Source organism: Ornithorhynchus anatinus, chromosome X2, assembly GCF_004115215.2.
Source record: "Ornithorhynchus anatinus isolate Pmale09 chromosome X2, mOrnAna1.pri.v4, whole genome shotgun sequence".
NCBI classification, from domain to species: Eukaryota; Metazoa; Chordata; class Mammalia; order Monotremata; family Ornithorhynchidae; genus Ornithorhynchus; species Ornithorhynchus anatinus.
In genome coordinates, this window is record NC_041750.1 from 7,525,969 (window position 1) to 7,548,326 (window position 22,358).

Below are 22,358 nucleotides of genomic sequence, written 5' to 3' on the forward strand. Positions count from 1 at the left end.
GTGGCTTTGTATGGGCCTTTTGGACTCCCTGATCCGTTGCTTCTTCCTCCTTTAACTTTCACGCTCCCCTTTAGGCATGTTCTCCGAGAGAGTTAGGTTCTCTGTACCCTCTTCTATAAAACCCCTGGGAACAGGAAGCCAGTGTCCCAGCTTAGCTGGCAACCCCACGCCGTCAAATACAGGGTGGGTTCTGATCCAAAAGACCAGTAGGCAGTGGTGGTGGGAGTGCAGAGAGGGTGGGAGGGTCGGTCTAATCCAGGATTTGGCTCACGTGGCTAATTAAAGGAAATTCAGGTGACCTGAGGATCTCTGCTCTGGAGAACTGTGCTTTTTCTGCACTGTTGTTACCTGGACATTCAGTCCCGGTTGGTGTTTTCAAAGGAAGGTGGTGGGGAGTTGGAGGAGGATTGGAGTGGTGTCTCATGCTCCGGCTGGGCCTCTGGGCATTAAACTGCTAATTGTGATGATTGGGTGTCTTCTTACTGAGGACTAATGATCTTTCAGTAACGGCCCTGTCCTATTAGACATCTCTGTGAGGAGCCAAGGTGCCTGTTTGCTTTGTCATCTAAGTGATACAATGACTGTGATCAGGGTGATGGTTGTCTTTATCTCCTCCTTCCTCACTGCTGTCATCGCCCCACAGGGTGCCCTCTAGGGCTGTATGGAAAGGACTGTGCTTTAGGGTGCCAGTGCCAGAACGGAGCAGACTGTGACCACATCTCAGGCCAATGTACCTGTCGCACTGGATTCATGGGGAAACACTGCGAACAGAGTAAGTATGAAATGGTAGATGGTTACTTCTTGAGAAATGCTTTGGATGTGGATGAATTATTATCATTATTATATTAATAGTAGTATTTAAGCTCTTACTCTGTGTCAAACTCTGTACTGAGCGCTGGGGTAGATACAAGATATGCAGGTTGGACACAAGTCCCTGTCCCACATGAGGCTCACAGTCTAAGGAGGGAGAACAGGCATTGAATCCCCATTTTACAGAGGAAGAAACTGAGGCACAGAGAAGTCCAGTGACTTACCCAAGGTGATACAACAGACAAGTGGCAAAGCAGGGATTAGAACCCAGGTCTTCTGACTCCCAGGCCCGGGCTCGTTCCACTATGCCACACTGCTTCCCTAAAGATTATTTATTCTTGGATGTTCAGTTGACATCCCCTTGTTTCCTGCCGGCACAAACAATATCCTCATTCTAAATCCAACCAATCTCTTCCAAGCACTCTGGGGGCAATCAATCAATAGTATGTATTGAGAACTGACTTTGTGCAGAGCACTCTACAAGAGTTAGTAGGTACTATCACTGCCTTCAGAGATTTTTTAATCAAATGGGGGAAACTGACACACATAAATTCCAAGGTGGGGTGGCGGGGAAGACTAGAGTTTAAGGATACGTACGGAAATACAACAGTGAAGGGTGAAGTGGATTACTTAAGTTCTTACTTGATGGGGAAGTGCTGAAGTGGCAGTCAGGGGAAATAGGGTGGGGAGATTAATCAGGGAAGGCCGCCTGGAGGAGTTGTGGCTTTACTAGGACTTTGAAGATGGAGAGAGTGCTGGATTGCAAGATGTAAAGTGGGAGGGAGTTCCATGCCTGAGGGAGGGTGTGAGCAAGAGGTCAGAGGCAAGAGAGACAAGTCACTGTGACTCGGTTAGCTAGAGAAGAGCAAAGCTTGTAGGCTGAGGTGTAGTGGGAGAGGAGCGAGGACAAGTAGGAGGGAGAGAGCTGATTGAGAGTCTTCAAGCTGATGGTGAGGAGTTTCTGTTTGATGCGGAAATGGCTAGGCGGTCGGGGGTGACTTTTGAGCAGTGAGGAGAAGACATCCTCAAAATGGGGCAGAAGATGTGTAGCCCCAATAACCATTTGAATTCAAGTTGTCCATTTTGGTTCTTGAGCCTTAGGGCCTTCACACTCCCATCTGACAGACAAGGCAACTGAAACCCAACGAAGCTGAATGACTCTGCAGCAAAAACAAAAATCAGAGTTCCAAGATGAGTTAGCCAAAGTTGGGGTCACCTTAGAGTGTGGTTGGAGCCTAAAAGGGAGTGGAACAAGTGAAAAATGGAGGGGAAGGGGGAGGGAAGGAAGAAGGGGGAAGAGGAAAGGAGAAAGGGAGAGAAGGGAAAAGCAAGAAGAGATTAGGAGGAGGGTTGAGAGAAAGGAAAAGCTAAAAGGGGGACAGAGAGAGAGGAAAAGGAGAAAAGAGATGAGGGAAAGAGTATTCACTCTTGGCCGCTGCCTCCATTCGACCGGGGAGGTGATAAGAGGACACAGCCGCTTCTGAGTCCAGACCTCACTGGGCCCGGGCTACATGGTACCCTCTTCCTCTCGCTCCTTCTCTTCCCCTTCTCTATATCTTTCTCCCTATAGGGCCAAGCTTCCTTTATGCTTCCTGCCCCAAAACCCCTTAAGTGGGCTATGGGCCAGACCTTCAAATTTGGGGATTGTCCCACGACAGTCAGGACGTCGGATCACTTTACTCTAGCACCGTCGATCCTGCACAGAGTCTTCAACCCCGCCCTCTGTTTGTCTCTCCTCTTATGCCCATATCGGACATTTTCAGGATAGCCAGGTTGTGAAAATTAAAGTCACTGGGTCTCTTCTGGTTGGGAAATACTTCAGACTTCCTACTAAGCCGGGAACCACGTGAGGCCATTCTTACCTGGGCTTTGCTCTGGCAGTAAAGGGCTGCATCGATGCCAGAAGAGAGGAGAAGAGCAGGGGCGAGAAAACACGACAGGGAAGGAGGAAGCCACTAGGGAGAAAGAGGATAAGTACAGGGTCCCCCTCACCCAGGTGAAGAAGAGGGAAGGTGTACAAGGTGCCTGGTTTCCTCCTCTCTTTGCAGCCTAGGTGTAGGGAGCACCGGATCTGCCCGTCTCTGGCATGGCCCTTTCTCCTTGCCCTCACCAGCCGGTTAGTGAATCACGTGGCTGGTGGCCAGCTCATTAGAGCATTCTTCAAGCCCCAGGCCTGTCTATTGATGACTTTCCTTTTTTGGCTCCAATTTTGCCCGAAGTGCCCCAGGGTAACGGCCCCAACGACTAACCCATCAGGCACCCCGGCACACAGAAAATATGTTGGGGGAACGCGTCCAGGCAGCTGTCAGAAAGGAGTTTCTGAGAGCAAAGTGTTTAAGAGGAATCAGAGCCAGTGAAGACAGGGAGGAGATAGTGTCCACATACCACCAAGAAGAAGTACCACTGGATAGGCGAGACCGGGAGTAGCATGGGGCAGAGGAAAATACGGGGGCCTGAGAGAAAAGCAGCAACGACTGAGAGGTGTCCAGGATTCAAGGGCAAATTGGAAATTTTATGAGAAGGAAGTCATCAAAAGACTGGCCCGGGGCTTGTAACACACTATAATGAGCTGGCTGCTGGCCACATGATTTACTAACCAACTGGGGAGGGCAGTGAGAATGAGCGATGCCAGGGACGGGCAGATCCGGAGTGGCTGCTAGAATAGGAGGGCACCATTAGGCACTAGGCTCCCTGGGGGCCAAGAATGTGTCTTTTACTTCTGTATATGCCCCTGACACCTAATATAATGTTCTGAACACAGGAGAAGCTCAGGGCAGACTATTAGAATCTACCTGATGCTTTTCTCTGGGGAGATTGAAATTGGGGCCCATTTGCTGCGTAGCCATAAATGAGGATTCACATCTACCATACTGAAATTCTAAAGGAAGATTTGGAATTTAGAACTGCATTTATGATCCCATACCTAGGTCAGTGTAATCCCTAGCACACATGACTGAACCAGCCCGCCGGATAAGACAAGATCCAGCAAAAGATTGATCAATCAGTGGTATTTATTGAGACCTTACTGTGAGCTAAGCACTGTACTGAGCACTTGGGAGATTCCAACAGATTAATAATAATAATAATAATAATAATAATGTTGGTATTTGTTAAGCGCTTACTATGTGCCGAGCACTGTTCTAAGCGCTGGGGTAGATACAGGGTAATCAGGTTATCCCACGTGAGGCTCACAGTTAATCCCCATTTTACAGATGAGGTAACTGAGGCACAGAGAAGTGACTTGCCCACAGTCACACAGCTGACAAGTGGCAGAGCTGGGATTCGAACTCATGACCTCTGACTCCCAAGCCCGTGCTCTTTCCACTGAGCCACGGTGATTAGGTAGACATGATCCCTGCCTTCTATGATCTTACTATTTATCAGGGGAGGCAGGCAGTAAATTAAATTACAGGGAGGGGAAGCAGCAGAGTATAAGGATAATAATAATAATTATGGTATTTGCTAAGCGCTCACTGTGTGCCAAGCACTGTTCTAAGCCCCGAGTATGAACTGCTGTGCCGTGAAGTGCTGTGAGGCTGGCAGGGGGTGGGGATATCAAAATGCTTTAAATGGTACAGGCCCAAGTGCATAGGCAACACAGAGGGGAAGGAGAGATTAGTCAGGGAGGGCTTCCTGGAGGAGGCAGGATTTTAGAAGGGCTTTGAAGGGTGGGGAGAGGGCTTCCTGGAGGAGGCAGGATTTTAGTAGGGCTTTGAAGAGTGGGAAGACTGGTTTAGTCAGGATCTAATTAATAACACACATGGTCAGCTCAACAGGTGATACTAAAATCAGGGTTTGCAAGGTAATATTTAAAGCCAAATTAAGACAATGACCAAACCAAATCACCCTACCTTCCTTTTTAGCCCAGATATGGCTTAGGAAGAAACAAATTTACCGCATGTATTCCAGGCTGCAGCGCTGTTTTTAAGCCGATAAGATTTTGATTGTTTTGTTTTTATTTTAGCTCCCAGACCCCCAAAGCAGTGAAATAGAACTTGAATCTAGGTTAGGTGAAATTGATCTCCCTCCCAGAACCCTTCCAAAGCGGCAGGAGTCAATCCAAATCCTCTTTCAGGGCACCACAGTATTCAAATGGGCTTTCCCAAAGAGGGCAGAGAAGTACGGTCTTGACCACCTTAAGAAGCAGTGGTCAAGGCAGCAGAACTGAGCTGATGGGCTCATTCCCTCCCCACTCCATCTTCCTGGTCCCGAATGTGCTCCCTCATTGGATTCAGATCGGTCAGGTTTCTTCAAATTCCTTAGCAGACAGAGGCCTATAAGCTTCCGTTTCAAAGGCTCTGGATTGCAAGCTCTTCTCCTCCCAGGAAGCTAACAGGACTGGAGAGGGAACAAGGAGACTAGGTCACGCAGGGTGGTGTATGGTCTCTCCCCAACTCGGTCCACTGACCATCCCTGCTAAAAGGCCCCCTTTTTTTTTTTAAGCTTTTCAGTTTGTCATCCCTTCAAGTCATTTTTTATTTTTACCATCCTGAACAGAATGTCCCCCAGGAACATATGGCTATGGCTGTCGACAGATTTGTGACTGCCTGAACAATTCTACTTGCGACCACATCACAGGAACTTGTTACTGTAGCCCAGGCTGGAAAGGTGCGAGATGCGATCAAGGTAAGAAGCAGTGGAGGGGTGCAGAAAACGGCTATGCTGCCGCCCCATTTAGTCTCTCTGCCCAACCTCCCCTCTCGACACACAGATCCACAATTTCAACTCTGCCCTCTCCACCGAACCCAACTTCCTCATTCCCGTCTCTGTCGATCCCATATTCCTAATCCACGGCCCTGAATTCACCTCCACGGTAATGCTTCCTCTGCTCTTGTGCTCAAGCTGTGGAGCGCTGCTGGAGGAAATCCAGATTCCAAACTGCCCTCATCCATCTCAGCGTCACCCTTACCTGCTATAACTCTGCCCTCTCTCGCCAAAAAGTACTTCTCCATCCCTTTTGACTCCCCTGCCCATTCCCTGCCCTATTTCTGACTTTAAGTCCTTCATACAACCTCACCTCCTCTATCTCTTGCCCTGATGACTTTGCCATCTACTTCATTGACAAATTTGAAACCTTCAGGCTTGAACTCTCCACAAACTCCCCCTCACCTCCACATCTCCAGCTCCTGCCCAACCCGTCCTTTCTCATCCTTCCCATCCATCTCTCAAGAGATTGCCCACCTCCTTTCAAAATCTACCCTCCCCACCTAAGCTTTGAAACCCATCCCTTCACATCTTATTAAAGCACTGCCCCTTATCCCCTCTTGCCTCCCTGACTGCCATCTACAAACGTATATGATCAAGCATGCACATTGGACAAGATTAGTAGCAGGCACAACTATCTTGTTGGGCTTTTGTAAGTCAGAAATGCCCATTGATGTATTTGTATTTTTTCAGAAACGATGCTTGTTGCCATTTGCAAAAGCTTCCGAATTATTTCTTTTCATATCCTAAAAGCAACCAGCTATTAGCCCAGTATGAAAGGGTTGCAAAGAGAAATCAAATATTTATCTGGCACGGTGTAATCCTCCCGTACGTCTGTTTCTTTTTGTTTTCCAGCTGGTGTCATAATAGTTGGGAATTTGAACAGTTTAAGTCGCACGAGTACTGTTATCCCTGCTGATTCATACCAGATTGGGGCAATTGTTGGCATCATTATTCTTATCCTGGTTGTCATCTTCCTATTGGCACTGTTCATTATTTATAGACATAAGCAGAAGGGAAAAGAATCAAATATGCCAGCAGTTGCCTACACACCTGCTATGCGGGTCATCAGTGCAGATTACAGGATTTCAGGTAAGAGCGGGACTGACAACCCCAATCCTGAACCAATGAAGTGTCCTCGGAATCCTTGAACAAACAGTGGTTTCTGAATTGTGACAGTGAGCCCTGCCCATTCCCCTTTCCAGGCTCACCCACCTTTTTTCCTGGTGAGCTGTACCCTTGGAGTAACTAGGACCCTTGAGAAAACTACATGTAGTGTTTCTTTTTGTATTGAAACTCCACCTCTAAACTGCAGGCTTGCTGCGGACAGGGAACGTGTCTGTTTACTGTTGTACTGAACTCCCCCAAGCGCTTAATACAGTGCTCTGCACACAGCAAGCGCTCAGTAAATACGATTGACTGACTGAAACTAACCCTTCATGCAAAAAGAAAGAATCCCGATTCTCTACCCACAAGAGAGCTTTCACACGAGATATACGTTGTTCTGGGTAGGGGTGAGGTGAGCTGAGGGCTTGTTGCTGACAGCTGAGACCTGTGCAAACTAATTCCATTTGCTGTAAGCAATGCATTGGCACCCCTTACAGGCCTGTGAACTGCAGCTTAGCTGGATGGACAAGGTGAAGATGGCTAGAAGAAACTGGGTTTCTAAACAGGGCTGTCTCTTTTATTGCTTTGTCCATGAAGTTAGAGGAAGGCAACTGTCCTAACATCATTTCATTTGCTCTTTCTTCTAGATACCATTCCGCACTGCAATGGGGAAAACACAAACAGTCATTATTTCACCAACCCCAGTTATCATACTTTGACCCAGTGCACCCCATCATCTCATGTCAACCTTAGGGACAGGATGACCATTGCAAAGGTAAAGTAAGCAAAAGCTGTTTAAGAGGAAAAAGGAGGAAGGTCTGCTGGTTTTTCCAAGGTTTTTGTGGTTGTGGTTATCGTTGCTGTTGTTTTAATTGTTTTAATTGCTACCTAGAAATTACCAGAATGGTCAGTGGGATAGAACAGTTTCCATGTGAGGACACAGAAAAGATTAGGACTGTTCAGTCTGATAAGATGAAATTTGAAAGTGAACAGAATTGGAGCTCCCAAAATCATGAAGGGGAGAGAAAAGGGGTGAATATGTAATGGGTTAGGGAGCACCCACTGAAACTTAAAGGTGGCAGGTCCAAAACCAAGAATTAATTATGGTACTTGTTAAACACTGGGCAACACACAAGATAGGTTGGACACAGTCCCTGTCCCACATAGGGCTCCCAGTCTAAGTAGGAGGGTGAACAGGAATTGAATCCCCATTTTACAGAGGAGGAAAACGAGGCCCAGAGAAATGATTTGCCCAAGGTCACCCAGCAAGACAAGTGGCAGAACAGGGGTTAGAACCCAGGTCCTCTGACTCTCAGGCCCATGCAAAAGCTCTTTCACCCTGATGGTGATAGCATAAATAATTTGTTACCCAAGGGAGTTGTGCAGGCTGAAAACTATCAACAGGTTCAGGAGGGGCTTGGTTAAATCCATGGACAAGAAGTCTCTCATAGGTACTGGATGGAAAAGTGTAGGGATTTTAGATGGTCCATCCCTAACCCTGAGGATGGAGGGCCAGGAAGCCAGTCCCCCAAACATCCTGGTGTCAAGGATGGAGACTGAGTCCTGGGCTGCATGACCATGGGCCTGATGGTCTTAAATGCCTCAAAACCCATCAGGGAAACTTCCTTTTTATGACTTCCAACTACAATTTGTATTCTGTCCATATTTCCGGCCTCAAATCTGCTTCATCCTACATCATTTTTCTTTTTTGAAATATAGACAGATAAAAGCCAGCTGTTCGTGAATCTTAAAAGTGTGGATCCTGGAAAGCGAGGGCCCATTGTGGACTACACGGGAACATTGCCTGCAGATTGGAAGCACAGCGGCTACCTCAATGAGCTCGGTAAGGCATAATAATAATAGTAATTATGGTATTTGTTAAGCACTATGTGCCAAGCACTGTTCTAAGTCCTGAGGTAGATAAAAAGTAATCAGGTTGTCCCACGTGGGGCTCACAGTCTTAATCCCCATTTTCCAGATGAGGTAACTGAGGCACAGAAGTTAAGTGATTTGCCCAAAGTCATACAGCTGACAAGTGGTGGAGTCGGAATTAGGACTCACTCCCAAGCCCTTGCTCTTTCCACTGAGCCACGCTGCATCCAACTGTGTTCTTCATTCAATTGTATTTGAGTGCCTACTGTGTGTAGAGTACTGTACTAAGTGTTTGGGCGAATACAACATAATAACCAGATACAGTCCCTGCCCACAATGAGCTTACATTGTCACAGGCTAAAATGACGATAGGGCTGTCCTCAGAGACAAGAAAAAGAGAAGGAATTTGAGGTTTTACTCCTCCTCCTGGTAAGCCTCCTCTCTCCCCACCAAACCCTCAATCCCCTCTCCCTCTTTGTGAAAAATACACAAACGCTTAGTACAGCACCAGAGTTTGGGGGATGTACAGTGACAACTCTAGTGTTCTTCCCTCGTAGACTAACCCCCCTCCAACCTCCACCAGCTTTTCCAAACTCACTCCTGAAGCCCTCAATCTCTCTACCACCTCCCACCCCTCGAAAAACCTCTCCAACTACTCAGTTGGTAAAAATCAAAGCCATCTGATGTGAACTTCTCAAGGTCTCCTCATTACTCCCTCTACACCCTCCTGCTTCCTCATCTTTCTCTTCCTTCCCAGCTATCTCCTAATCCCCCAGCTGCTTTATAAACCCACCCAGCTGCTTCCTCCAGGTCGGCTTCACCCTTTATGTGTTGAGATAGGAGTGGCAGTTGCCCCATTTTTCCGAGTTTAATGAGAATTCCACCCAGTCTGGTCCCTCAGTCACAGAACAGGCACGGACCCAATATGGTCCTTAATAATAATAATGTTGGTATTTGTTAAGCGCTTACTATGTGCAGAGCACTGTTCTAAGAGCTGGGGTAGATACAGGGTCATCAGGTTGTCCCACGTGAGGCTCACAGTCTTAATTCCCATTTTACATATGAGGGAACTGAGACACAGAGAAGTTAAATGACTTTCCCACAGTCACACAGCTAAGTGGCAGAGCCGGGATTCGAACCTGTGACCTCTGACTCCCAAGCCTGTGCTCATTCCACTGAGCCACGCTGCTTCTCTAAATAATAATGTTGGTATTTGTTAAGCGCTTACTATGTGCAGAGCACTGTTCTGAGCACTGGGGTAGATACAGGGTCATCAGGTTGTCCCACGTGAGGCTCACAGTTAATCCCCATTTTCCAGATGAGGTAACTGAGGCACAGAGAAGTTAAGTGACTTGCCCACGGTCACACAGCTGATGTGGTAGAGGCAGGATTTGAAACTTAAACTTTTTGTTGAGACTATGAGCCTCACTAGGGCCAAGCTGATTACGCTGTATCTATCCCAGCGCTTAGAACAGTGCTTGGCACATAGTAAGCGCTTAAAAAATACCAACATTATTATTATGATGATGCTTGAATTCCAAGGTCTTATATGCTCTGCTGCCCTCCCGTGGCCGCTTATTGCAATTACATGTGACTTTGAATGGTTCGGTCAGCTAACGGGTTTTCAGAGAATATCACCGTTTGTCATATTTTGGAGTTAAAACTGTCTCTGTCCTATGGCAGATGGGGAAAAGCGATCTAAAGATTCTTTGGCCAAGAAAACCCCTTAGGGCTCAAGGCTTCCGATCCTGCTGCGGCCAGGCATTTTTGCCAACTCGAGCCACTAGAGTTTGTGGCTCAACATCAATGCCTAAATTTCTTCCCTCCTGGGAAGGCGTTTTTAGTAATTGAACTTTTTGAGGCACCCTCTAGGTGCAATGCACTGTTCTAAGTGCTTGGAAAAGACCATACAAGCTAGTGACATCTTCCCTGCCGCCAAGGACCTTATATTCTCAAAAGGGCAATTTTAGTGATGTTGTGAAGGCGGGACTGAATATTTGCAAACTTTGCAAAAGTACTTACCAACAGAGTAGAAAGGAGAGAGAGAGAGAGTGGGGGGGGGGGGGCGGTGACGGTAAAGAGCCTAAGAGTATTGACTCCAAATGGTCAGTAGTTTCGGCTTGACGTAGAGACACACGCAAAACAGATTGCCCGTCTCCTCCAGTGGCCTATTAAAGACATGGGGAAAACAGGGAAGTAGTTCCTGACCATGAGGAGCTTGCAATCTAATGGGGAAGCCAAACAGACAAAAGTGACAAATATGCAGTAGTTTTTATTATAAAAGGTGAAACTCAAAGGCACTAATTCCATGGAGACAAGGGAGGTGATGTAACCCTTATGGGTTTGGCATCACTTGAGGCCATCATCCTTGGTGAGTAGAGTGGGAGGATGAATTCCTGACTCTTGGTTGCTAACCCCACTGTCCTGTTGGCTTTTTAAATAATGGCACTACAGGATTGATTCATATTCAGCTGTGACTTTTCTGTTTGTAGGTTCATCCTGTCTTTGGGTTCCCAAATGCCCTACCAGGCACTTGTCCCTATTGAATTTCACCCTATTCCTATAGGACTGTTTCTCTAGATGGAAACTTCATCCAGGGCAAAAACCAAACTGACCAAGAGGAGATAGCACTAGTCTATCACGAGAAGCAGTGTGGCCTAATGGATAGAGCCCTGGCCTGGGAGTCACAGGAGCTGGGTTTTCATCCTGGCTCTGCCACTTGTTTGATGTGTGACCTTAAGCAATGCCCTTCTTTGTGCCTCAGTTACCACATTCAACGTAATTACCTTGTATCTACCCCAGCACTTAAAGTACCTGGCACCTAGTAAGCGTTTAACAAATACCATTAAAAAAAAAACACTACTTGTCTATTAAGCCTCTGGGACTTTAGATTTGATAGTTCAAATTCGATGTACACTCATTGGTGTCTTCCCCCACCCTTTTTTTCCCCCTCTAGGTGCTTTTGGGCTTGATCGAGGCTACGTGGGGAAATCCCTGAAAGGTAAGGAGGGGAATTGAGGGAGAATTTGAAAGAGACACCTACCATCTAAGTAGTGGGAGGACTGAGGTAGCTTGCTGAACAGGTGAGGGAAAGGGTAGTATAGGATCCGGTGTAAACGAACCCTTGGTTAGGCAGAAAAGAGATAAAGAACCAAGTGGACAGAAGGACAGGAAAGAGAATGAATGGGGAGGAAGCCCAAGCTAATTTTGGCCAGCTCTGATTCCTAGGTCATGATTGTCCGTACTTCCCTGCACCTTGGATTTGGGAAACCAGCATTCCCTATTCCTCTTTCCTGCATAATAATAATGTTGGTATTTGTTAAGCGCTTACTATGTGCAGAGCACTGTTCTAAGCACTGGGGCAGATACAGGGTAATCAGGTTGTCCCACGTGAGGCTCACAGTTAATCCCCATTTTACAGATGAGGTAACTGAGGCACAGAGAAGTTAAAGAAAGTGAAGTCCTCTAGACCCTAAGCTTTTTATGGGCAGGGAACGTGTCTACCAATTCTGTTGTATTGTACTCTCCCAAGTGCTTAGTACAGTGCTCTGTACACAGTGAGTGCTCAAATACCATTGATCGAAGGGGTCCCCCTCCATCAACTTTTGACCACGTAAAAACCCCACCTCCTACCCCCAAACATCCCAGGTTGGGATGGATTAAGAGTAACAGTACATAAATGAATCTAGCAATGACCTGAAAAGTATTTAAAAAGGGATTAGCTAGCTAATCCCCCAAACATCATTTTTGGGTAACCGGGCCCTACACAATATTATCCCTTTTTAATAGATGCGAAATAAGGGACCCAGAGAGTTGGGACTTGTCTTAGGTAACACAGTAGGTTGATGGCACTGCCAGCATAATCAAATTATATAAATGTTACACAAAATTGAAGTTGCTTTTTTATTTTTCTCTTCTCTAGACTTAAAGCATTCCGAATATAATTCAAGTAGCTGTTCGCTCAACAGTTCAGAAAATCCATACGCTACCATTAAAGACCCACCAGTTCTGATCCCCAAAAGTTCAGAATGTGGCTACGTGGAGATGAAGTCACCCGCCCGGAGGGATTACCCTTACACCGAAATCAGCAGCTCTGTTTTAGGCAATAAGAATGTCTATGAAGTTGGTAAGTATTCACTGTATTTCATTTCTACTTGCCTAAGGGGACAAAGATACCTGCTTAAGTTATGAGGTTTCCTCTTTCTTTCTTTTTTAATGGTATTTGTTAAGCTCTTACTATGTGCCCAGCACTGTAACTAAGCACTGTTACTTTGGAACACTTTAAAACATCATTTAAAAACCCACTCATTCCTCATCCAAAAAAATCAGTGATTAGGGAAATTTAATCAGCACGTGATCCATTTCTAGCTATGCCACATCCAAACTGGCTTTTGGGTATTCAATCAGTTCTCTCCCTGCTCCTCTCTCACTAACCCCCACCCCACACATTTTGCTTCTCTAACACCAACCTCCTCACTGTGCTTCCATCTTGTCTCTCGCCCTCAACCCCTTCACATCCAACAGACCATCACTCTCCCCTTCTTCAAAGCCCTCCTAAGTTCACATCTCCTCCAGGAAGTTTTGCCCTGACTTCTCTCTCATCTCCCCACTCTGTTTTCCTCCCTTCTGCATCACTTATACACTGGAGCCTGTAGGAGGGGGCATAAAGGTTATTGAAAAGACAAGCGTAACTTACCCTCAGCCAGGTGTCTTTGCCGTTAAAGAGCCATTTTCGGTTATCACAGAACCTACAGTGAGTGTGGTCCAAGGAGGATTCGGGAACAATGTCCCTTTTGGTCAAGATCCATACGACCTCCCGAAGAACAGCCACATTCCATGCCACTATGACTTGCTCCCCGTCCGAGACACTCCGTCATCCCCGAAGGAAGAGGTCAACGACGGAGAATGAGGCCCATGGAGCCCCAGGGAAGCACGGGGGACCGTTTTTCAAGAACTGTGATCCGCTTCTCCTTCATTCTCTAGTTTGCTACCTTCTTGGGATGCTCGTCCATTGGCTAGACAATTGCTGAGCGTTTACCAAGAATCTCAGATGTGAGGTTTGTGGGTCACTGAAGGGGTGGGGGATAGATGACACGCGGAAGAAATTCTAAGTTTTCTTTCCAAGTTACTTTTATAGCAGCCCCATACACTACATTTCCATCATAACTCGCTGGTTGAAAACACCAGTTGGCCAAGCAACTCCAGCAACATAAAGGTACAGCCCCAGGGCTTCACTATCCAGAGTGCATGATGCCTCGCATGACTCTCTCACTTCCACTGCAGCACGTTTCTCAGGATGGTGCAGCCCCCACACCGTTCTTAGAGTAGCCGTATGTTCATTTTGCCCCACCTCTCTGGGCAGTCTCACCTTGCCTTGGCTTGTCCTCATCCCTGGAGGCGGTGAATGACACTAGCCGACAAGCCCAGAGGCTACTGCAAACTAGAAAGGAAACCTAGAAAGGAATGCCAGTTTCCAGATGGTGGATTGTTTGAAGGAGTCGTGAAAGTTTGTCTTGGATAGCTGTAGCTAGTGCTGGGGTTTGCCTCCAAAATGATTGAGCTTTTGGCAGAATGGGGTTTGACTGACTTTGGGGCTTCCTGTCCCCATCTCAGAACACTCCACTAACACTCTGTGACATATCAGTAATTATTCCACAAATATAGCAGTGAAACCATTTTATTTTTGACAGAAACTGAATGAGTGTGTTAGAAATGGGGAAAAAAATGTGATGAATGCTGAAAATTTGAAGTGCAAGATAAGGTTTTGTAAACCACTCGTATTATGTAATGTAATAGAGAATAAGAGTAGTACCAGGTTGTGGTTCGTTTTTCCCTAGCAATGAGAGAAATATCTCTTTGTTCTTGTTAGAAAGGCACCTTCGCTTTTATTAAGTGTTAATATAGGGAAACTATGCTTAAGCTGGTCTTTAGCATTGCTAATACCTTGATACATGCACTCCCCCTTGTTTTCATTAACTTGCCTCTCCCATTTTAATATCGTGTACCTCTGTCTCCTAGTGCTCGTGCTTATCGGTGAAAAATAGAGCATACGGCCATTGCTTCTTGTATTTTCGTCACCCATCCTTTGTTTAGTTTGGAAAAGAAGCACTCACTGTTCTCTAAAAAAAACAAGGTACAATTGTGCAAGTTTCTACAGTCATTAACAGCTGTCAGAGGCAGGCCACAACCCAGAGTAGAGGACGGATAACGGGTCCTAGGTTTTTGGCGTCTGAGCCGTAGGACGTGCCTCAATCCCCCGAGGACTGTGGAAACAATAGCACCAGTAGAAGAGCTAATCTTGAAATCCCATTTTCATGGGTGAAATTGAAACATAGTTGGCCTGCTAGTCTTTAGTGGTGGGGGTTGGGGGAAGGTTAGGATTGGAAAGACCCTTTTCTTTTCACAAAGCCCACCACTACCATCCACTAGAGAGAAGGAGAAACGCACCGGAAGGCAATTCACCTACCTCAGAATCAGTGATTAGAGGCTCATAGAGACTGGAAATTTGTCAAGGCCATGCTGGCTTTTTTCACCACAACTAATTGGCCACCTTGGTAAAATAATTAGGGAGGAAATTGCAGCATTTCATAGGAGTAATGGGATTCTACTATCAAGCAACAGTAATTTTTGAAGGCCTGTGTGCAGAGCACTGGGCTAAGCACTTGGAAGAGTCCAAAAGAATGAGTAGACATGATCCCAACCCTCAAGGAGTGCAAAGTCTATCAGATTGGGATACCATATTGGGAAAGGCAAGATTATCTAGACATCCATCATTATATGGATTTACCAAAGATTGAGAATCATTCTGAATAGAAAAGTGTTTGAGGGAAGAAAAAAAAAAGCTGCTGGGTTTTTTCTCCTAACGTTTCAAATGGAACCACATTGTGCTATCATCAAAATAATCTCCTCAGGCATCTAATGCTTACAGCCTAAGGCTCCTTGTTGATATATCATCGTGGCAAGGTACAGAATAAAAGAATTTGGGGAGGGGAGAAGCAGAGAGATTCTACATATAAACATACAAACCAGACTGAATAAGAAATAATTTGCTACGTTGTTTCAATAAACTTTAAACCTTTCTAGTTTGAGGATAAAGGACACTGTGTAAGTGACAATATTTGAAATTAACATTCATGACTTCCTCATATAGAAGTCCACTGGTGATCATGATGCTGACGAATTCAAAATTGCCTTAATTGAATCAATTCTCCTCTAAGTAACTCTAAAGAAATCTTAACTCCCAGCAACTTCCAACCCAAACCAACCCAGTCCACTAACCTTTGGGCCACAAAAGGTCTGCTTAAGTGGGGATTTGCTGAAAGACTTACCCCCAAATCTAGTTTCTTTAACCATTTCAGCTGTAGGAGTTTAGGTGATCCAAAAACTGGCATCACCTAGCGACGAGACTTCTAAAAGACCAAATACACAGAAAGAAAGTGCAGGGGCTAGAAAGAAACACTGAGGAAATTTGCCTTGTTTTGAGTTTTAAAGGCTTACATTTTTGCAGTAGAGATCCCTGTGAATAGAGCTCACTCTGTATACTCCCCAGATTGAAGAATTCAGAGCATGAAATGAAAAAAAAAAAAGTCAATTTGTTTTAATCCTTTAAATCAGACAGGTGCATTGTGTATTAACTCTTGTACAGTAGACTTTGCCTTTTTGGGGAACAATTAATGCTAGTCAGTCTCTGTGTTCCTACCCCAGGCTTCATTTTGATATGACTGAATTATAATATATTTTTTAAAAGGAAAACTACAAACTAGGTCTGGCTTGTTTTAGTTGTAACACAAAAAATGTTTTGTTGTTGAAATATCTCTACTTTCCAAAGATATAATGGATGCTCAGCAGTCGTACCCTTTGCTACCATTTATAACCACCAAACATGCTTATAGGTTCGTGTAATAAAGTTTCTAATGAAAGACTTGGGAGTTGGAGTTGATTTCTCTGTATGATTCCACTGGTTTTGAGGGCCTGAGAATTCATCGGGAGAAGCCTCTGGCATCTAAAAACCAGAATAAGTGACAAGTTCACTTGTGACCTGCTTCAAATTTCAAAAGATTTCATCCTAAGGCTCCAGGACCACCTCTCCATGCACACATAAGGGAAGGGCATGTGTCCCTTAAGTCTTTTCAGCCATACCACCCATCCACACACACTTTACCCCCTCACTAATCAGCATACTCTTCAACTTCCTCTGACTTGATCTATCTCCTCATCACTTTATCTTTACCTGTCTGAAGCCCTGTTTCCAACTGTGACGGACCCATTGATTAATCTGCCCTTACACTTCTTGCCCCGTAAGTACTATTTCTCCACCTAGAACTGGGGAAGAAAGGGAAGAGGGTGGGAGCTAAAATGCAGAGCCTAGAGCCAGTCCTTGGCACATAGGGTTAACGTCACAAGAAAATTAAAAGCAAAAAACCCGAATAAATTACCAGGGTTTTATAGACAAGTTCTTAGATACACACGGAGCCTTCACCTCTAAATGACCCAAGTCCCTCCCATTGTCACCCCAGACCCCGGATGGAAAAAAGCAGCAGGGCCGGGCCACTGCAGCTGACTCACCTTTAGCAGTTGAAAGGCAGTCCATTCTGTTACATCTCCAGGTTGGGGATGTATAGACCTTGAGAATTCCCCTAACACCCTGCTTCTACAGAAGGGAAACCCTGGGAGAATTAACCAGGCTGACAGTGTGAGCCAGGCCCACTCACAACTAGCTCAAAACTTGATCCTGACCTCTGAAATGTTGAGCCAAAATTAGAACCCAGGTCCTTCTGCCTTCCAGGCTCATCTAGGCCATGCGGCTTCTCTAAGAATGACTGGATAGTTCGCCTAAGTCAAAAAAGGAATGTTCAATGTACCACCAATGGTTATTTGGCCTCTCTCTAGAGTCGGCTATTGAGGAATTCACACGGATTAATTAGCGCACTCTTGTCGGTTTTTCTAGTCCACTCCCCACAGAAATTTATCAGGGAGGGGAAATTATGCCATGAAGGCATAATAAATAAATTTATCATTTTAAAAAGGGAAGCAGTTTAACCTAGTCGATTGAGCACAGGCCTGGGAGTCAGAGGAACTGGGTTCTAATCCCAACTCTGCCACTTGTCTGCGGTGTGATCCCAGGGCAAGTTATTTAACTTCTAAGTGCCTTGGTTTCCTTATCTGCATAATGGGAATTCAATTCCTCTTCCTTCCTCTTTAGACCCTGATCCCTTCGATGGCGGGGGACTGTGTCCAACCCGATCACTTTATCTCTAAGGCTTAGCACAGTAGGCGCTTAACAAATATCATTATTAGAACAAAGTCAAAACACGGGTAGGGTTCGAGTCTTCTGCCTCTACTGTACTGTACTTTCCCAAGTACTTAGAAGGGTGCTCGGTCTACAGTAAGTGCCCAATCAATACCATTGATTGATTGATAGGCAGTTTATCCCCATTTTACAGATGAGGCAACAGGCACAGAGAAATTAAGTGAGTTGCCCAAGGTCACACAGCAGGCAAGAGGAAGGGCCAGGATTAGAACCCAAGTCCAGGCTCTTTCTACTAGGCCATGTTTCATTTCCTTTTAGGTGCTTTGAGAGCCACCCCCACAATCCCTGCGATTTCTAAGTCCTCACCCTCTTCTGTGGCTACCCACCTGGCAGTAGAGGTGAGTCGATCCTCCTTGAGATTCACCCCTCCACTTCCCTCTAGAGAGAAATGAAGGGAGAGAGGAGAGACGTCCCCAGAAGGCCTGAAAATGCAGGCTTTGGACCTATCATCTGCTCTTATTGGGGATGGATCTCCCTCCTAACCAAAGCCAAGGTGACACACCATCTAATCGCAACTCACCCTACCCCCAGGGCACAAGTCCCTTAGCCCTTTCTCCATCTCCATAGGCTCCCCGGGGACAGAGCCACTCAGTCCCCACTCCGCACTCAGCTCTCCATCCCCCGCTAATCTACTATAATCTATAACCAGGTTTACAACCTTCACTCCTCTAACACCAACCTACTGATTGTGCCTCAGTTTCATCGCTCTTGTCCCTTGCTCACACCTCCACTCTCTGGCAGTGTGGCCTAGGGGATAGAGCCCAGACCCGGCTTCCAATCCAGTTGCCTGCTCTGTGACCTCAGGCAAGTCACTTCACTTCTCTGTGCCTCCGTTTCCTTACCTGTAAAATGAAGATTCAGTACCTGGATTCTCCCCTACTTCGACTGTGAGCCTCAAGCGGGATAGAGACTGTGTCTGACCTGATAACCTAGAATAAACTAGCACTTAGAACAGTGCTTGGAAAGCTGGACAAGCATGGCTCAATAGAAAGATCACGGGCCTGGGAGTTAGAGGACCAGGGTTCTAATCCCAGCTCTGCCACTTGTCTGCTGTGTGAACTTGAGCAAGTCTCTTCACTTACCTGGGCCTCTATTTCCTCATCTAAAATGGAGATTCAATCCCTTTCCTCCCTCCTACCTAGATTGTGATCCCCAATATGGGACAGGGCCTGTAGCTAACCTGATTATCTTGTATTTCACACAGTGCTTGACACATAGTAAAACATTTAAATTCCACAATTATTATTTCTCAAGCATTCAGTACATTGCATTGGGCTCAGGAAGAAGCATTCAATACATAACCACTACTATTACTAGCCAGATTGAATGGGGCAGGGACTATACCCAACCTGATTATCTTGCCTCTACCTCAACACTTAGAACAGTGCTTAACACATAGAAAACACTTAAATACCCTTAAACAAAATGGAATGATTATAAGCTCCTTAAGGGCAAGGATCATGTCTATCAACTCTGTTGGGTTGCACTCTCCCAAGGGCTTAGTACAATGCTCTGCACATAGTAAGCACTCAATAAATACCATTGATTGCTTGACACAGCACTTAATACCATAACGATAATAATAATAATACTCTCCCCTTTCGCATCCCCTAGACCACTACTCCCCCCACCTTCAAAGCCCAGCTAAAATCACATCTCCTCCAAGAGACCTCCTGAATAAACCTTCATTTTCCCACCCTAGTCACCCTCTCTCCCACATCACCTATGCACTTGGGCCTGTACCCCTTAAGCCCCTTGATATCACCCCACCCCCAGCCCCCCAGCCCTTATGTCCCTATCTTTATACTCTGCCATTTGCACTCTCTCTAATTTACCTTCATGTCCCTCTCCCCTTGTAGACTGTAAGCTCCTTGGGCAGGGATCGCGTCTACCGCCTCTGTGGTACTGTACTCTCCCAAGTGCTTAGTACAGCGCTCTGCACACAGTAAATGCTCAATAAATACCACTGATTGATAGCAGTGGGTGAAAGATTTCACCGGATTTCTCGGGCTTAGAGGAACCGGAAGCCTTTCATTAAGCAGTGGCCACTTTGGCCAGGTAAGATTCCCACGAAGCAGCTCCCAACCGTACCAGGCCTCAGTTGCCCGTTTTTAGAGCTGGTGGGTGAAGCACTAGTCCCTTCAGTACACTAGGGGGCCCCCACATGCTTAGTGAAAGAGCTGGGCCACTATGAACACCAGTGGGGAAATGTCCTCTGACGGAGGAGTTGCACGGGAGAAAAACCAAAAAGGACTCCCCCCTTCTGACAGTAAGGTGACACAGACCCTGCCCTCCCTTGAGAGTGCAGCTGACCCATGCACCATCTCGAAAAACACAGGCACAGGGAATGGTCAGAGAGCACACAGTCACCAGAAAGTTGGCCCATCTGGTTTACGCCCTGCCCTTTCCCATCCCTCCCAAACGCTCTCCCCCCAACACCTTTCCAATCAAAGACGACTACACCACCATCGTCTCTGGCAACAATGGCATCACCCTTGCTTTCTCAATCGTTTTCGACTGTCGCGTCCAGTCCGTTGCGACATTTCCTCCAGATTTCCCAGATCCGCCCCTTCCTCCCCATCCAAATGGCCACCACCCTTGGGTCCAGATTCTCATCACATCCCGGCTGGACTCATGCATCAGCCTCTTCACTGGTCTCGCCTCTCCGGTCCAAACCACTCCGCCTGCCTCCTGTCTCTGCCCACTCCAGTCTATACTTCACTCTGCTACCGGATCATTTTTCGACAAAAATGTTCAGGTCACATTTCCCCACTCAAGAACCTCCAGTGGCTGCCCAACCACTTCTGCTTCAAACAGAAACTCCTCACACATGGCTTTAAAGCGCTAGATCACCTTGCCTCCTCCTACCTCACCTCACTACTCTCCTATTACAGCCCAGCACGCACTTTTCGCTCCTCTAACGCCAACCTACTCACTGTACCTCGATCTCATCTATCTTACCTCTGGCCTGGATTGCCCTCCCTCTTCATATCTAACAATTACTCTCTCCCCCTTCAAAGCCTTATTAAATGCACATCTCCTCCAAGAGGCCTTCCCTAAGCCCTCCTTTCCTCTTCTCCCACTCCCTTCTGCCTCGCCCTGACTTGCTCCCTTTATTCATCCCCCATCCCAGCCTCACAGCACTTATGTACATATCCATAATTTATTTATACTAATGTTGATCTAGACTGTAAACTTGTGAGCAGGAAATGTGTTATGTTACTATATTGTACCTTCTCATTTAGTACAGTGCTCTGCACACACTAAGCACTCAAATACAATTGATTAAAACAGCATTCTGCACGTCTCTCCACTCTTCAAAAACTTCCAATGGTTACTCACCTCTTTTCAAACATAATCTTGACCACTGGCTTTAAGGTACCCTTCTCCTGCTATACACCAGCTCACACTCTCCATTCTTCCCAAGATCACCCTCTCATTCCACTTCATCCTCGACTCTCCCGCCTGCAACCCCTGCCTCCGCCCTTCTTCCTGCTTGGAGCTCCCTCCTGCTTCATGCAGACAGCTTTCTCTGTCTTCAAAACCCTTTTGAAACCCCACCTCCTCCAGGGGGCTTTCCCTGATTTATTTTTCTTCTCCCCAGGTCACATCTTCCCTATTATCATTTCAGCAGTTTTGCACCCACTACTTCTCGCTTCTGTATGTATTGTTTTACACACAGCCAACCATTTGAGATGGAACACAGGGCCTTCGTTTTCAACACAAGGGACAGCCTTTTTGTGTGCTCAAAGTGGTCAGGACTGTGGGTTTCACCTTGACCTCTTCAGTTACTCACATACTCATAGGTGAATCCCACCATCAGTGGTGACTTCCTCAAATACACAAGACAACTATATACTATTTGAGCACTTCTTCCTACTTGTAAGTTACCTTATGCCTGCCTCGCCAGTTAAACTGTAAACTCCTCGTGGGGAGAAATCGTGTCTTCTTCTAGGTGTATTCCTTCCAGGCACTTAAGCGTGGTGCTCTGCATACAGTAGGCAATTCAATTATATTGGTGGATTGTACTGTTGATTTACCGAGTGGAAAGTACCCAACTCATGTGTCCCTCCTGATGACGACGATGATAATGATGGAGTCTCCCAGGAGGAATGATGGACAGACGAGCCTCAGTCGAGAACCTGAGCGAAAGAATTGATTCTAGCGCTACTGATCTGTGCAGCGCCACTCACACTCTCTCATCCCTGTCGGTCACATGCCCACTGGGGCATGGAGTGAAACGAGGGAGTAGGCAGGCCGGGGTGCAGCACGGCAGGAAAGGCTTTTGACATGCAGGACCGATTTATGGCCAGAGTGACCGCAGCATGGTGCCAGAGTGCCATGAGCTGAAAGGCAGTTGCCTGCATAAGCCAGCTGTTTTTTTTAGGATTCCTGCTGGACCTATCCACCTGGCAGAATGCCCTTAGGTGGTTCTTCGACTCCCTAGGTTGGGAAATCCTTCCCCGCGTATCCCCAGAAGGTAAAAATAGGATTAGAACCCAGGTCTCCAGATTCCCAGGGATGGGCCCTTTCCACTGGCCCAACAGCGGGTGGC

General features: G+C 46.4%; 1 protein-coding gene across 1 annotated transcript in view; it reads left to right on the forward strand.

Moving 5' to 3' along the window:
* MEGF10 (multiple EGF like domains 10) overlaps positions 1 to 16,414 on the forward strand; it is a 110,339-nt gene extending 93,925 nt beyond the window's left edge. The window contains exons 18-25 of the mRNA XM_029053407.1: positions 644 to 772; positions 5,308 to 5,436; positions 6,370 to 6,606; positions 7,269 to 7,396; positions 8,341 to 8,464; positions 11,450 to 11,494; positions 12,416 to 12,619; positions 13,239 to 16,414. Coding sequence (XP_028909240.1) covers positions 644 to 772; positions 5,308 to 5,436; positions 6,370 to 6,606; positions 7,269 to 7,396; positions 8,341 to 8,464; positions 11,450 to 11,494; positions 12,416 to 12,619; positions 13,239 to 13,402 — 1,160 coding nt within the window. The 3' untranslated portion in view covers positions 13,403 to 16,414. The remainder of the gene's footprint in view (positions 1 to 643; positions 773 to 5,307; positions 5,437 to 6,369; positions 6,607 to 7,268; positions 7,397 to 8,340; positions 8,465 to 11,449; positions 11,495 to 12,415; positions 12,620 to 13,238) is intronic.
* Positions 16,415 to 22,358: the final 5,944 nt, after the last annotated feature.